The 16,918-nt window shown below is 40.7% G+C and overlaps 1 protein-coding gene across 1 annotated transcript in view; it reads right to left on the bottom strand.

Moving 5' to 3' along the window:
• RPP40 (ribonuclease P/MRP 40kDa subunit) overlaps positions 1–15,563 on the bottom strand; it is a 29,327-nt gene extending 13,764 nt beyond the window's left edge. Inside the window, exon 1 of the mRNA XM_009326527.1 lies at positions 15,456–15,563. Coding sequence (XP_009324802.1) covers positions 15,456–15,563 — 108 coding nt within the window. The remainder of the gene's footprint in view (positions 1–15,455) is intronic.
• Between the last annotated feature and the right edge of the window lie 1,355 nt (positions 15,564–16,918).

The following is a 16,918-nucleotide window of genomic DNA, read 5'->3' on the forward strand; positions in this document are numbered from 1 at the left end:
TGAAAATTTGTGGTCCGTTAAATCTCCGAGCGTATTTGTAGTAATAGCTGCAGTTTTACAAGATCACGAAGAAGATCTTGTGTCAGCTCTCGCTCCGAATAGGACTGCTCAGGTTAGCAAGCATGGAGCGCAAGGCCTGTGGGATTGGGCCCTGCATCCGATGTGTCCTCTCACTGCTCACTCTGTACATTGTATATTTTATATAAAACATGTACAAAAATTTCCTCTTTCCACCTTCCTGTAGTTTTTCTCTTCCTGGTCCCCTGACTTCGTGGCTCCTGTTTTAGTTTAAAATGGTACTGAGCAACTTTCTTGGTATTTGCTGTTACTGTGCGCTGTTCAAGGCTGTGTGTAACCTTACTTAAAACCACTCAAGTCTGTTCACCAGACACCCATCAAGCTGGCAAAGCTGACGTTCGGTTTGGATGCCAGTTTGACAACAGTAGTTCCGTCCCTAGGAAGATCTTGACCTGCTATTTCTAGATGTGACGTTCAATGTTAACGCTCAGGGGTACATGAGTTTGGTTATTCGTCTCCCTTAGGTGGTCAGATGCCAAGAGGAGAAGTTTGTTCAGTATAGATCAGTATAGGAAGTTTGTTTAGGATAGAAAAGTATAGGTTATGGGTCATTTGTTCAACAGCTGCAGTGTTAGACAGATAGGAACCATAAAATTCCTATGATTTTAATCGTTCACTAGCTACATGTCTTGGTGGTTTGATACCGTAACTTGAGCACTCTTGTTCACTACCTGGCTGTTTGGCTGAGGTAAATAGGTAGCACTTAGGTTTTCTAGATCTGTATTTCCAGTCTGGTGAATTTATGTTACGGCTCCAGCTTAGGGGCTGATAAGCCCAGGCTCTACTTCTAGCACAGACTGCACTTTTCTGGTGTTCCGTCTATGTTTGGGTCTGCCTGATGTTGCTGACTTAATAGCTATAAATAGCTAGCAGTGTGAAAAGGCTGGTCCTTGCAAGGTCTGTGTCACAGAACCGTGCTTGCCTGATGGAAGGAGGGCTGCTACCGAGGAGTTACTAGTTCGGCACTTCTGGCTTGTTAGACTGATTCAGACCCACTTGTTCCTGGGCATGGGCTTTGCGAGTGCTTGTTTGCTGAAGTGACATCAAGGCACTGCTGCTCTGAACTCAGTGGCTTGTATCCTCCAACACGTGAGGCTGAGATGAAGCTACATGTCACAAGGTCACTGGCTCATTAACGTTTGTGGAGGAGGGCTGAATTCTGTGCTTACATTGCCTGTACAAATTGGATTAATTGGATTATTATGAATCAAAAAAGGCTATATAATCACAGTAGCCTTCTAATTTAAAGCATGGAAACGTTAATGGGAAAAGCACTATGTGATTAATGTCAGTTATTATCATACCTGCAAGCAGAAGCCTCTGTGCACAGACAAGCATCACACTGCGATGATCAGAAAGCCTGTTCTACTAAAGAGGTGAAAAGTTCAAGCCTCTGATCAATAAGCCCAGAGATCTAGAGAGGAAATTTGGCTCTACTCAAAGCAGCCTGTGGAGTTGGGTTTTTTTGTGGTTTGTGGTTTGGGTATTTTTTTTTTGTGAGCTTCTCTATGCTAATGCAATTTATGCTTTCTGCTAGGGATACAAATGGATAGGAAAAGAAACGAGGAAAAAATATGTTGGGGAAGGGTCAAGAGAGTCAAGATTTATGGTTGCATATTCAGAGTTAAGTCAGTACTTCAGGGATTTTGGCAGGAGTGTAGTTCACTGCAGCTCAGTGGAGCATGGAAGGATTCACATCGCTGTTCAGTTAGTTTGGTTCATATGTCAGGCAATTAATTTTAACCCACCCTTACTCATATACGTTGGCTGTCCTATTATAGAGTATGTGTGTTTTGGAGAACTCCCTGAAGATACTGAACTACGTTAAAAAAAAACATTTAGCAGTCCAGTAGTCTGTGCTGTAACATACAGAATTTCCCTATCTTTAAATGAGCTGTATATATGTACACTAATTGTTGGTAGATGCTGACATTTTTATAGTGGTTGTTAGAGTTCTTTGAGTAATTGGGTGTAGGGTTTCTGTATATTGTTAAAAAAAAAAAAAAGAGACATTTTAAACTTTAAATAATTTAAGCGACACAGCCCCTGTAAAGCTATCACAATTTTCCCAGGGATTTCAAACCACTGACAGGGTAATGCAGTTTTACAGCAATTCAGTTTCTGCATGTTGAAGAGAGTTACAGGCTGTAGTCAAGAGGAAAGAAATGCCTTGAGGCAGCCTGTGGTAATAGTTTGGAGTAGGGAAGGATCTCTAAAATATTTCCTGGGACTGGTGAAATTTGATTCTGTTTTTGTATAAAATGACTGAGTTTGGAAAGAAAAGCCTGACCTTCACATTATGTACAATATCTCCAGTTGTGAAGCCCTGCTGCTTCTTTTATGTATTTTTTCCTATTGAAGAGCAATCTTAAATCATTCTTTCTGGTGGATTTTCTGATTAAAAAAAAAATCATTATAATGCCTAGAGTTCATAAATGTAAACAATATTTATCACATATTTTGAATTTGGTTTGTGGCTTTAAGATGAATCAAAATATTTTTCTTTTCAATCACTGTTTTTTTCTTTCTTAAATATTGTTGACTGCAGAAGAGAAGGAAGGAAGTTGTCTAAATCTTTTAACCTTGGCTATTGTAATTAGTACTTTGCAAAACAGAAACAAACAGACACCTCTGGTGCCTCATTCATCTGAAATTAATAAAGTATGTAAGACTCTGAAAACCAGCATTTCACTTGATCAGTGTCAACTGCTTTTTTCACAGAGGAGAGTGGAAAGATGGTGAAGATGTGCATAGTTAGCTTTATATCCTGTTTTTACACACTTCAGTCCAAATGTTCAGAGCAGTGATGGATTGTAAAAATGATCCCACTCAGACTTGTTTTTCTAGAAGATTACAAACAAAGCTTCTGCCAAGCTACTCCCCAGAGCAGCTGTTCAAGCCAGGAAGAATAGTGAATGCTAACCGTGGACCGAGTTGCTGGATTTGGTTTAAATGCAATTTAAAAAAAAACAACCAAAGAACGAACCTCATCTGTTTCTCCTAGAGTTAAAAACCCCTGTAATCTGGGAAACCTCACACTCACTCACTTTTGTGATACTGCAGTGGGAGAAGAAATGAGAAGGATAATTCATCTGACAAGGTTCTGGGGAGCGGGAGTGTTTTTCATCTATTCAGGCAGAGTCTTCACCTCCGCTTGCCTCCTAAGGATCAGATTTTGGCTGGGCCCTGCATGGTGATAGGGAATTTTCATACGCTTTCTCTCTCCTTCTAAACAGATCAATTGTTGTTCATGTTACGGCTAATATGAGACACACATGTTCTTACAAGATGCCCGCAGGGGCAAGCTGCTCCACAGTGTCCAAGGAAGAGTTGGGAATCTTCCTCTATTCACGCATCCTTGCAGAAGGTAACAAACTGTGGCCACGTTCCCCTGGTTGCTCCTTCATCTCCTGGGAAACATCCTAGAGAACGCTTCCACACCCACCTTGACCTCCCGGGGCAATAACTGTATGTCCCTCTCCTTGTCCCTTAACAAGGCAGGGAAACGCTGCTGCCTTTTCTGTTGCTAAGTCCTCCTCCCCCAGCTCTACAGGTAACAGGCACCATTTTACCTCAAATTGTCTAACCAATTAACATGATTGTGTTAAACTCCTAGCAGTCTTGTTCTCAACCTGTACTTAATTTTTCCAGTTACATCAATTTGTCTGCTACAGGATATTAACTGTCCCTTAAAAAATTGCCGTGATAATATCCTTAGAGCATTGTATTTCTAGTAACATTAGTGCTGCTCCTGGGATTGCAGCAGATCACACGGTTACTTTAGTGCACCGTCATGAAGATACAGAATGCAAAGCAAAAAGGAAATAAAACTAAGCATTCCCTCCTGTACACACCTTAAAAAAAAAGAAAAAAAGTGTAGAAATTTAATGTTCAAAGTAGGGTGCATTTTCTCTTAATATCAGTGCAGAGTAATTCCTTCCTGTCACAGCTCAAGCTTCCAGTCTGCTTCAAGGAGAGGGTTTGCCATTCCCACCAATAAACCAGTAATATCTCCTGTACCTATTATTGTGTACTCCTTTGTATGTTGATGCATATTGTTAATAAATATTTGGATTGCCAGACCACTGGTATTTTTCCCTCACTGAACTGTTGCTCTTAACACCCCCAAATCGTAAAAGGTCCCATGCTGCACTTCACACTTCCGCCAGCTCTCGTGGGGCTGGCTGTAGGTGTTTTGACTGAGGATGGGCAGCAAAGTTTGGCCCTGCAAGTTTAGCGCTGTGAAATTTCAATCATCCTTTTGCGATGCAGCATCAAAGTCATGTGGTTGCCTACTGCAAGCAAAGAGAAGCTGAAGATGGTGCCAGCAGAAGAAGAAAGCCATAGAGAGAGGAGGCTGTCCTCCCGGCCAGCTGGAAGCCTGTTTCTCCACGGCTGGATGGCGAGCTTGCCTCAGCCACCGAGCCTGTACACAGGTGATCAAAAAGCGGTTACTGGAGTGCCTGGATGCCCGATTTCTCTCTTTAGTATTGGCTATGAAATTAAGCAATAGAAACTGTGTAGTAATTTAAAACAACCCAAGATTAAAAAAAAAAAGCTACATGTTCCCAGGTAAGAGTAGTATTTTCAGGAGGATCTAAGGATTTAGGGACCAGTGTGGCATTATCAGAAGTGAAGGACACAAGTTTAAATTTGGAATTGTACATTTCATTCATTTGAGCAAGATTCAAAGTTTTAATCTTTCTAGATACATGAAAACAGTTATTCTGGAAAACCTAGTTAAGAATGATTTTTTGCACATAAGCCCCTGTTTCAATACACTTATTTTGGAGTAAATCCTCTTTTTCCCATTTCACTTATTTCATATTACTAGGATTAAGAATATTTACATACTGAGTTGTTCAGAAATGTGTATTTTATTATATTTGCAATTATGGACATGGACTGCAACGGCCTGCCATATTATAAACCACTTCCAAAGATACGACTTAAAGTTTCCAATCGCTTTCACTTAAAAACTTTTAAAAATGTTATTCTCTATTAGCAGGCTGTCCTTATCATTCCACTTTAGATACATTTTCAGTGCTTGGACTATTTTGTAGACTACTCCTGTAATGCCCAAACATTGTTCAGACGTTGGCATTTTGGTGCCAAAGCATGGTACTTTCACAAGCTGCACCGAAGTCAGCGTGTGTATCCCTGTGTCACTCAGAAACCATTCTCACACTGAAACTTAAATGTGAATTCAGACTTCTAAGTTTAGGTTCCCATTTTTAAGTTTTAGATGTAAATTTTTTGCAAAATTCTTGACATTAATGTTCAAAGAATCCCATAAACACCCATTAATTGTGCATGTTATATTAATAAACAGGTTTTGAACCATTTCTCTCCTGTCACCTGGAAGGTCCGGTGTGAGGAATGAATTTCGTGGAGCCCTTGAAGAGAGGGGTAAGGAACAGGAGCCTGGCTACATTAATGTAAAAATCTGGTATAAGGTATTTGTATCACTAAAACTACCATCCCTGTCCCCACCCTCCAACTGTGCTTGACAGCAGCTGATATTAAACTGGGTCATAGGATCGATGGAAGCAAGTTTTGTTCAGGAAGTATTGCAAAGACTATGTGATGGGCAACTGTCAAATTAGTATAAGTACACACATATATATGAGTATAAACGCATGAGAATATATGAGAAGACAGAAGCATATATAAGATTATAAACCTATATGTGTGTGTATATGTATGAGTTGAAGCCCATAACTACAGACGTGACATTGTCTTCTTTGGTCCCTGTGATTTTTAAGACTGGAAGTCTCCCAAGCACCTCTCAAGATGTTAGTAAGTAAGATGTTAGGTCCGCAGACTGTTCTAGTCTGCTTTTCTTTTTCTCTCGTTCTTCCCTGTTCAGACATGCAGTCTCATTTACTGTTTTTTTTTCCCTTCTATTTTTTTTGCAGAATGACTTTAAGGTCTTTCTGTTTCTTGTTTTAAATCTGTATTTTGAATGAAATATTAAAAATGCCACTTTGAAAGACAAGCAGTCTGTGAATTTGGTTGAAATTTAAATTTTGGTAAACTTAAAACAATTGTGATTCCTATAAATGCAATTTTATCCAAACAGCTGGGGAAAATGTGACATTTCCTCCATTAATTTTTCATGCATAAAGTGATTGAGGGAAAAAAAAAAAGAATAAAAGCTCTGTCACTACAGGTCAGCTCTTTACCTGAGGTCCAAGGACCTTCAGCATCATTTGATACACAACCCATTCACAGCAAACCAGTTGCTAATTGCTGTGATGGGAAGGAAAGTTAATTTTATCTTTAGAGCTTGTGTCCTTGTATTCTGCCTGCTAGCAGTTTGTGTTCAGATGATCTTCTTGCCAAAGTTGCTGCTACTGCTTCTGGCCAAACGTGTTAGGGAACAGGCAAGGCTTTGTACATGTCTGGAACTTTGGTTTAGACAAAAAATCCAGACAAGAAACTGCACCGTCTGTTCGATCAAGCAAAGAGCAAAAATTGGATCAGTGTGAAGACACAGCATCTCAAATAAGCTTTTAGACTTTGCTGGTTGCCTGGAGGATTAGAGCGCTCTGGAGAACATACTGAAAGGTCACCACCTCACTGCTTTTTTCCACTGCACTTAAATGTGAAAAATAAAGTGACTTGCATCTTGTTGCAGTTCAGTGCCAATACTTTATGGGTCTTCCTGTTCTGTAATACGAATCAAGAAACGATGACTACATGGACTCGGTCGTAAACCATAATGATAAGACACCCCCTGAACATATGGCAGAAAAGAGACATAGAATTTTACACAGAGTCATTAATCTTCAAATTTGAAAGTAAGACAGGCTTCACAGTTAAATAAAAATGCTCTGCATTTGGCCAAGATGAACCTTTTGTTCTTGGAGTGAGAAGGAAGGGACTTCTGTTGGGAAATGGATGCATCCTGCTTGTGGGAGGAGTAAGAAATGCCATTTTTTCTTCACTTGGAGGGATAAGTAGAAAACAGCATATAAAATTAAGTGGGATCTTCAGGACAATGGGTAAAAAAGGAAAATAGGGAAGGAGAGAAAATTACTCTTGAAATAGGCCTTTGAGGTCATTCAACTTAATTGAGTCACTGAACCCATTCAATATTCAGAATGAAAACGAATCCATTGCTCTTAAACTCTTGCTCAGTTCATTAGTTCATTCTTCCCCCTCGGTTGGTAAGCTGCTCCTCCCCGTGACTCCAGCCTGATTACTAAATCGCTCCACAAGATAATGAAGGGCTCCAAATTTTGGTTCCCTAAGATTGGCTTGGCTACTCTTGATCTTGTTGAGTGATCCTGAGGTCTGCGAGTAAGATGCTTGGTTTGAAACGATCTGGGTGTATGATCAGGAAATAGTGGTACGTAGGGGAGAGGGACGTTAGCTACCAGAAATCAATTCATAATTGAGACTCTGCAGTCTATGATTTACTTAAAAGATTCGAAGTTACGATGTCCTACAGTCGCTTACAGCAGCGTAAGTTTGGAATTGCGCCCTTAACGTCAGCAAAGTTATTTATGGTATAAAGCAACATGTCCAGTGCGAGTGGACAGTGACCTACTTAGTGCTGTTGGGAACAGAATGACACAGAGCAGTAAAAACTTTCTGTTCACTTGAATTGTGCTCATGCAGGGTGTGAATGGCAATGCTTCTTATTCAGGAACATCTTTGTTTCAGAAGAGAAGTGTCTTCTTTCAACTGGATTCTTTTTGAACTCCTTACAGTGTGACTTGTTCTTGAAATATTTTCAAACTGAAGTGAGTTGAGTCCTTCTGCTTCACCAAGCAAAAAGATAAGTCAGTTTTGGCACCATTAGGTTGCATTTACAGTCTATCATATTATAGAGACATTAGAAATGACATACTGAATCACGGAAGTAGCAGCCTTTAGATGTCTCATCAGTTTGGGAGTGAAAAGAAATAGGAGACGTGGGATTTGTCTTTTTGTTTTAGTTGGATATGAAAATGGAGACAGAAGCAGAGTTACAGCAGATTAGTAGTCAGGATACCAGCAAAGGAAACATATTTAGCTAAATTTATTCTTAAATATTTACTGTATGATAATGTGGACTATGTATTATCTGCAGATGGCTCATAAATGGAACCTCCCCGAATTGTGCCAAGCCAGTACTGGGAACAAGAAGCCTAAAAGAACTTTTTTAAGGTTGCAATCTCAATTTGTGTAGATACGAATCATAATTTCTTAATAAGAGTTTGGTGCCACGATCACATACTACTTACATGGCTGGAGGATTTGGACTTTATTTGCTTCGAATTGCAAAGAAGGCAGGAAGGGAAAGGATGGTCCTGCCACGGAGGCAAGTGATTTCTAGCCTGGAGGGAGAGAATTTTATTGCTGCTCCTGACATCAAGCACCTAGCAATGCTAAGCAAATTGCTTAAACTAACTTGATTACCTATTGCATGTTGCTAACTTCCTACTCTGAGAACCCAAGCAGTCAGATTTCTGAGGTACCGACCACTTACAGCTCTAGCTGAAATGAAAAGGCACGATGCTCTGAACCCCTGTGAAATCTTAAGTATGGATAAGCAACCTCAAAAGTCAAGTTGCACACATCCAAAGTGAGCACGTAGAATAAATGGACACCTTTTACCTTTACCTCTCCATAGCTCAGCTCTCTAGTAGGAAAATCAGGAATGCTTCATCTCATAGTAGTCTACTACTTCTGAAGCAGTTGGAAGATACTGTGGTGCTGACCACTATGGAGGATCCCGTGAGGAAATCTGATCACATCTCCAGAGCAGGACTGGAATACTGTTCAATAAACAAGGCCTACAGCTACACATTGAGCAATGCAGAGAAAAGCAATGACACCACCATTGTGTAGCTGCCTATCTTGTGTGCTCAATGAGACAGTCCTGAGGGAAAAATAGCCTAAGAATGCATAATTAAAGGCTGTAACCGAAATGATACACTCAAAAAGGCTGCATTAATGTTACAAAGGCAATGTGACTTCGGGCAATTTCTAGCACATGGGTGCTCGAATCTGTATTCTCAACGTTCTTTTAACATGGATTTTTTGTGAGTAATTAATACTAAGCTCTGCTCTACTCTTCAGAAAAAGTACTGATGCATTGACTTGAGGAAGTGCAGCATATATCCCCATTGAAATGCAGGCACCAAAAAAGAGTAGACAAAGTATATTTTATTCCCCTGAGTTTGCAGGACAAGGTTTATCTGTGTTTAAGATTGCTGTTGTTCAGCACAAACTTTGGCTAGGCTACTGGGACTGGTCTTGAAAGAAATTGCCATGGGTTCTTCAATGAGCAGTAGCAGGCATGAGTTTGTACATGAAACGAGGCATAGACCTTCAGTAGCTAAATCTAGTATTATTTCGCTAATTACTTTTATATTTTGTCATGCTTATAACATTTTATAACATCAGCTTGGGGGAACATATCTTCCAACCCTGCAAAGCAGTGACTTCGTTGAACTTACACAGATGTTGCAGTGACTTTGCTGAAGTTACACAGATGTTGTGTCTACACATATATTTGCAACTGAATACTTGCTAAAAAGATTTGTAGGCTTAGGTCAAATTATTTTACTTGACCGTCAGCATCACCGCAGTTTGCTCAGCAGTTCTTTGCAGATATCCAGTACAGGTACTGGTCAGCCTGATCTTTATTTTTTCTAAGCCGTTCTGTGCATCCAGGTTCCTCTGTTGCATTTGTCAATGCATTCAAGAAGTCTACCATTTTCACAGCTCAGGCGATAAGAGCATAGTGGAGGCAGGGAAGAAGAAAGCAGCTTCCTAAAATGTAGTCATTTTATGACATAAAAAAGCGATTAAAGCATCTGCTTTAGTTTTCATAATAAGATGTTGCGAATTTGTTACAGCTAGAACAGTTCAAGATTTTTTGAAGATGGGAAATAGTGTCTTTTCCAACAAAATTGCCATTTGTTTATTGGAGAAAGTTAGTTTCTTATAAAAACAACTAACTGAAGAATGGTTTCTTTCCTTACTATGAGACACAGCAGTATTTTTTTTTAATACCTCTGTAAACTTCCCATAAACTTTTATATGACAGGTTTGGCAGCAACCCTGACTTCATATTCACACGCCTTCTCCTCCTTCATCCTCCAGCCAATGATTCCTGCCTTCTCTTCCCCCACCCCAGGCTGCAGCAGGTTACCTCTCGAAGTGTGCTAACGTACCCGTTCATTTTTGTTTGATGATCTGTTTGTGTCCTCGATTGGTACCCTGGCAGGATCACCTGTGCGTTCTGTTGAAAGGCTTCAACCCCGGTTCGCTTTAAACAGAAGGAGGTCCTGATTTTATAGCGTTTTCTGATTTTAAAGTGTTAGGCAATGCTGGTTCAGTTTGCAGGACGAGTGATCCTTTACATGTTACTTCAATTTTTCATTTGGTTGCTGGAGAAGAATGTATTTGCAATTAAATGAAATGTATAAGTAATTACAATCAACCACACCACCCGATGGAGCTTCTTTTCTGCCTTTCCTGCTAAACTGTGGGACTGAATTCACTAGGACTGGGGGACTTAATGGTATTTATAGTCAATGAAATAGAAAACTCTCTTTTTTTACTCCTGGTGATGCAGGACTAAGCATCCCTGCATTCATATATGGCTATTTCAGTGATTTTTTTTTTTTTTGTATACTGCTTATGATAGCTATTATGGCAGTCCTTTGCTTTTGCAGGGTTAGGCTGTATCGTGCAGTCCTGTTTCTTGTTCATGCACTTGAGAGTTTTCAAGTGTAGGCTTACTTGTTAGAATGGTACAGTAATACTAAAGCAGCACCTATTTCTGCTTTTTTTTCCCCTACTGTAAAAACTATTAGCATTCTTTAGAAATGCGAATCTCTCTTTGTTCAGACCACTACATAACATAGATTATTCACTGAAATTCAACTCTGAAGTCGTCTTTTGTGCTTTTAGCAGTATTGTATTGTGTTACAGATACCTAGTTGCTGGTATATATGTACATCAACTGAAGTTACAATGTTCATAAGTCATGAGAATCAATATAAACGCCTGTGATAAACATTCTCTCTCTTACAAGGTCTTCTATTGGGATAGCTTCTATCTGTTTAGCTATCCACTGTCACAGCTTAGCAATTGAGAACAAACTGCAACTGAGACAGTTCTGGGGAACTGCAAAGAGACAGGGTCGCATTTATTCCTTTTTCGGGGGTTTGGAAAACTACACATTCAAGCAAACATGTTTTAACATAGGGTTTGTACAGCAAGGTTGCTTGGAAAGCCTATTCCCGTGTTTTAACCCAAGTGAAAGAAATGAGACTGACGTACAACTTGCCTGGTTGTGACTGCTGGACTGAAAAGGTTGGCCTGCGTTTGCCAGGAGTTGTTAGAACAGGCTATATTGCACAATTCTATTTTCCCAAAAGACAGGGAGGTATCTGAGCTGATGAGGTCAGGCTACCATTCAATTATACCATGTCAAACACGACTCTAAAGACGGGCGGAGGCTTCGTCAGCCAAAGTCATGAAGGTCCTTCTGACCCGCTGGCCAATTCTGTTGTCCTAGGAGAGTCCAGATGAGTTCATGCCGCTATTGATCTTGAGTGAGCTACATGCCTTGCTGCTTGTGAAAAAGACAAACACAAAAATACAAAACAGAATTAATGTGGGTACAAGTTCATGTCATTTTCCATTTTCATGTCTCATTTCCAATGGGCAAAAATCTAATGCCTTAGAGGGGAAAAAAAGGGGAACAAAAATCTAATGCCTCGGACATCTAATGTTCATGTGCTAACAACTCAAAAGCTGGTTTAGAGATGTGTTGTTTTGTCATTTATGTTTCATATACTTCCTAGGAGTTCATTTTGGAGGGTATTTCAAGCATTTGGAATTTTGCAGTGTCCTTAGTCAAGAGGTAAACACATCTTCTGTCTGCATAAGTTTCCTTATGGAGTTTTAAGAAGACATTGGTTTTTGTTTTCCAGAGGCAGTCTGCTAGATGGCAGGGCAGGAGCAAAATCCAGCATTTTAAGACAGCAAGAAAAAAAATTACTATTGTAATAGCCCAGCAACAGTTCTGGGGGTAGGATGCCCTTTATATCAGACTACTCCGGGTAAGATGGAGCTTCTTTCTCACCAAAGTCCAAAGCAATATAATAGCATAATGTAGGGCAAGAATTTGATCCAAATTATATTTTCCCTAGATTGCTAAATAAAAAATATACACAAACATAGAGGTTTTATATGTGAGAACCTGGATCCTAGTGTTCATCAGAAGCCTTTGAAAGAGATGTGGCTCTGCAGCTTTCTGGAGATCCACATTAAAACAAACAAAAACCATAAACCCAAACCCTTTTCAACTCCTACGCTGTGAATAAATTTTGGAAGCTGAAACAATTTTTCTCACTGATATTCTGAGCTTGCCCTTTCAAAGATTGTCTATTTGGGTTAAATTGTTGAAATGCAACAATAAGTCTCTCTGTTAGGATGGCAGCTTGTATACGGGTTTTTAATCATAATATGATTTACCGATTAAAAGTTTGACAAATGACTTAAGATTTTCCGTGTAGCACATGAATATAAAAAGTTTAGAAAATATCTTATAAATCACAGGTATGAAACCAAAACTTGACACCTCTGAGAGCCACAAGAACCAAGCAACGCTTCTGAAATCTTAGTGAATTGCAAGTTTCTGTGCAACGTGGTTTTGTCACAGTTAATGCAAACTCTAGTCTGAATTTAGTGTTTGTTCAAGCACTTGGAACCTTTTCACTACAATTTTTGCAAAACAGAAAGTGAAAAAAAAAAGATTAATCCTTTGTGCCATTGCTATATATTTGCTTGTCACAAAGAACGAGCTTGACTTTATACCAGATGCAGAGGAATCTTGGACCTACCGAAATCAGTTACAAAACTCCACCTTCGAAGAGGTTGGCATTTCACCCAAATGAAGGGACCTTCCTTGCCTTACTGCCAAATAGTCCGTATTAGCAATTGAAAAGGATATTGCACATCATTTTGGGAAACACACCGTTGCTCTAATTCAGGAAAACAGAATAAATATATTTTCATATATTTGAAGTACTCTCTACATCCCGTAAGGAATGTCAGGTGCAAGTCTGCTGAGAGACAAGACAGTATACAGCAGACATCTCTAAAAGTGGTTGTCTGAAAGACTCAAAGCTCCAAAGGATTTTGCTTGCTGAGCATCCTGCAGAAATTAGGTTTAAAGCTTTGGATTTAAGATTTGGAAACTCAAATAATCACTTCCAAATATTTGTTTCCATTTCAGTACTTTTTCCATTACAGATGTAATGCATGCCTGTTTGGAGTACAGCTGCTTGGTTTTCCTGCATAAAGAAGAAAATTAGGTCTAGTAATCTACCTTCCGAATGATTTCTAGTCAGATTGTATAGAGCCACTGAGTCCTTCATTCAGTGTTTGACCATCCTCACAAACATAGCAAACTGAAATCCTATCCTTATTAAAAATACGGAGAAGCTAGAATTTCCCATGGGATAGGGAGCATTTATGGTTTTTTAAATAATTGGGGAAGCTATTAATATCCTCCCTGCCATTTTTGTACAAGCAACGCAACTGTTAAAATCGGGATGAAGAACTACATGATTTTCAAAGTGAAGCAAGAAGATCGTTCAGAATGAATGCTGCTAGAACTTGAGATAATCCCTGCATATTTCTAAATCCCTGTAAATTGTGTAATATTGCTTAGTAGTTATTAGTGATTCATGTTTTCTGATAAGCTAGTGTCACGGGAGATTTTCTTGGAAAGACTTGAGTGGGGAATTGGAGAGATTTGGCATATTTGAACTAGATACATCCATAAGTAGAATACTTTCCTCTGGGACTAACTGGGAAATCTGCTGGTTTGGGATTTGAAGGCTGAAGCTACTATTAAAAGTGCGGAAAAAGAAATGACGAGCAGTGTTTGAATGGGCTTCTGGATTAAATTGTGTGGTTGAGTGGAATCAACAGAATCCCCCAGTTACTTGCCTCTGGGTGTCTGCAAACAAGTACTTTCGTGTTCATTTTGTGTCCAAATGATGACGACTATTGATCCAAGCAGCCTGACCGATTTATTAAATTGCACATCAAATAGAGCTCCAAACCAATGCAGCAACCCAAAATCTCTGATCTAACAAGTCCTGAGGAATACATAACCATGCAATCACAGTCAGAAGTGAGAAGGCAATACCATGGATCGCTTACCAGTGATCTGCGCATTCGTATTTCTTTTATGTCATTCAGTAGCCATTTTTGGATGCAGGTGCTCCTGCAAGATGTGCGTGTGGAACGCAGGGTGGGGATTAGGTGGGTAGCTGGGAAACGAGGAGGGGGGAGATTAAAGAAGATGCTGTGTTGATCCCGTATGTACTTCATGACCTTAAACATAACTGGTCCAAGCTCAGGGAATGCAAAAAGCCTCCTCTGACTGCGAATCTGCTGTCTTGTCTTTTACTAGGAAATCCGCCCGCTTTTATCTCAACATTTTCTTTAATAGCAAATGAGGTAAATAGTACTTAGAAGCCTGAGACCCTGGCTGCCCCGTTCTCTTAAGAGAATCCATTTTGAAATACTTGAGAGACAACACTAGATGCCTCCTTAACTAATGTCCACTGGCATAGTTTGTCACATCAGTTGAACATCTGTTGTAAAGGTTTATCTGATTTTAAAGTACTCCCTTTCAGAACGGTAGCAATTGATTACCTCTAAAAATCCGACTTCCCTTTCTATGCCGTTAATTGCCTGGTTTTAATTCTTTTCATGCAATACGGAGTCCTGTTGCCTTAACTGCTTTTGCTTAATTTCTGTGAAGAGTAGTCCTTTTCGCAGGCCTGTCTCCCAGAGTTATGGAATATGTAAGAAACGTATATTAATTGCTACAATATTACTTAACTTTTATCAATATTTACAGTAAGTTTCTCTTCTTGCTGTCCCTTATTTTGCTTGCACCTTTCACATTCCTCTGTAATTTCTAGTAGTCCAAATGGTTTTGCCTTATCAGCAAATGGCACATTTTTTCCCTTTGCTGCCTAAAACATTTGTTAATGATTTGGCAAGCTGAGGCAGCATGCCAAGCGTTACTGGAATAAACACCACATGAGGAAGTAAGGGCTGGTTTCTTCATTTCTGTTTTCCTCGCCACAAAATAGGTATTACTTTGAGAAAGCAAAGTAGTAGCGTTTTATTCTACCTAAGGAATCTTGACAATATTCTAAGTACTAAGCGCCGTTACCTGCACATCACCTATTCATTTTTCTTCTTTCCAACGTGGTAATTTGGGGTGCCGCAAGCCTCGGATAGGTGGGTCATGGGGTCTCATTTCCAGGCACAGGTTAAGAAAGCGCCTGCATTGCAACCTGTTTTCTTCAAAATGAATGCTAACAGGAGAGGGGCCCAACGTTGTTGTCCATTGCTCTGTTACAGCCACCGGCAGGTCGGGAGCGATGGTGACAGCAGGTGGAACTGGCGCCTTCCCTGCCAACGGTCGCGTGTGGGAAGACGACCATCGTTCCTGCGCTGCATCGCAGACCTCCGCTGAGTAACTCGGGAGCGTGCTCTGGGGCTTAGTACCGTTAAGTTGAGGCTGCTGAGCTCAAAGAGCTTAAACGGTGGCACACCAGCTCACTTGGACCGGAGTAGGCAAAGGAGCGCTCCTATGAGGAGCTCAGCCGGCAGCCTGGCCAACGTGGCAGCTTGCAGCAGAGTGGTGGTGACGAGCAGCTGACGGCAAACTGGTGTTCGTCATGTTTTCCGTTAGCACAGCTGGTGCCAGCGAGGACGTCTGCCCTTCGTTCCTCTCCTTACAATGCTGGAAACCAAACTACTAACAAATGTCGAGTGCACGGCCAGAAGCTGGAGGAGTCGGATTATTTGGCACTTCTGAGTAACTGTTCGCTGTTCGACTCTTCGGTGGAGGTGCAGTAGGAACATCCTCACCGCAGCGTCTGCTGAGGAAACTGTTGGGTGGCGTTTCTGCTGCTTTGACATTCATCCCTCTGCGAGACCCAGACTGCACGCTCGGTTGACCCGCTCTGTATTCACTCACGTTGGGAGGCTGCTTTTTGGCAACCAGACTGACGCTAAAAATAGAACAAACTATGCCAAAGAAACAAAAAAACCCCTCTGCTAAATCCATCGTGGGAGTGTATTCCTTCAGAAAGTACCGTGTTATCTGCACGTGCTTTTCAGCGTCTCTTCCATGAGAAAAAGAATGGAGGGAAGTTTAATAAGGTAGTATTTTTGCAGTCATCCGTGCAAGTCACCCCCAGACGGCAGTGGCATACACAAAGTATAGAATTAAATTTGGAAAATTCTCAGATATGGGTCTCACCGTACTAATAAAAGTATCTTGTTAGGATGCTGCTGTTTACTGTACATCATGCTCAGAAAATAAAGCTGAGGAGGATTCCCATTCTCTTTATTTGTTTAAAAGGTAAAGCTTGTATTTTGTTTTTCCTCCTTGATTTTTTTGTTGCTGCTCAGTGGAAACTTTGAAGACAGTCTGACCTTCAAAGAGGGTGCACGTGCGCGTGCGTGCGCCTCCGGAGGCTTTGGACTTTTTCTTTTCCAGAAGCAGAGTACTGCTGGTGCCAAGTGCGGGTAAAAAATGGTTAGAGAGATTTGCTTACAAAAGATACTACGCTTTAAGAAGAGAATGCCTGCGGTGGTCCCTTTGCCTTTGGGGTTTTGCCCTCGAGTTCAGGTCTCGGAGCTTTTCTCTGCGGTTAGGATGGGTGGAAAGCAATTTAAACGTAAGAGCTGGGGGGGTCTCACGGACTCCCAGCTGCAGAAGAGGGACATCCGATGGCGAGCACGGCACACGGGCAGGACCCGGCGCTACTCACGCCCGGGCGGGCGGGGA

This window comes from Pygoscelis adeliae, unplaced genomic scaffold, assembly GCF_000699105.1.
Source record: "Pygoscelis adeliae isolate BGI_AS28 unplaced genomic scaffold, ASM69910v1 Scaffold186, whole genome shotgun sequence".
Lineage (NCBI taxonomy): Eukaryota > Metazoa > Chordata > Aves > Sphenisciformes > Spheniscidae > Pygoscelis > Pygoscelis adeliae.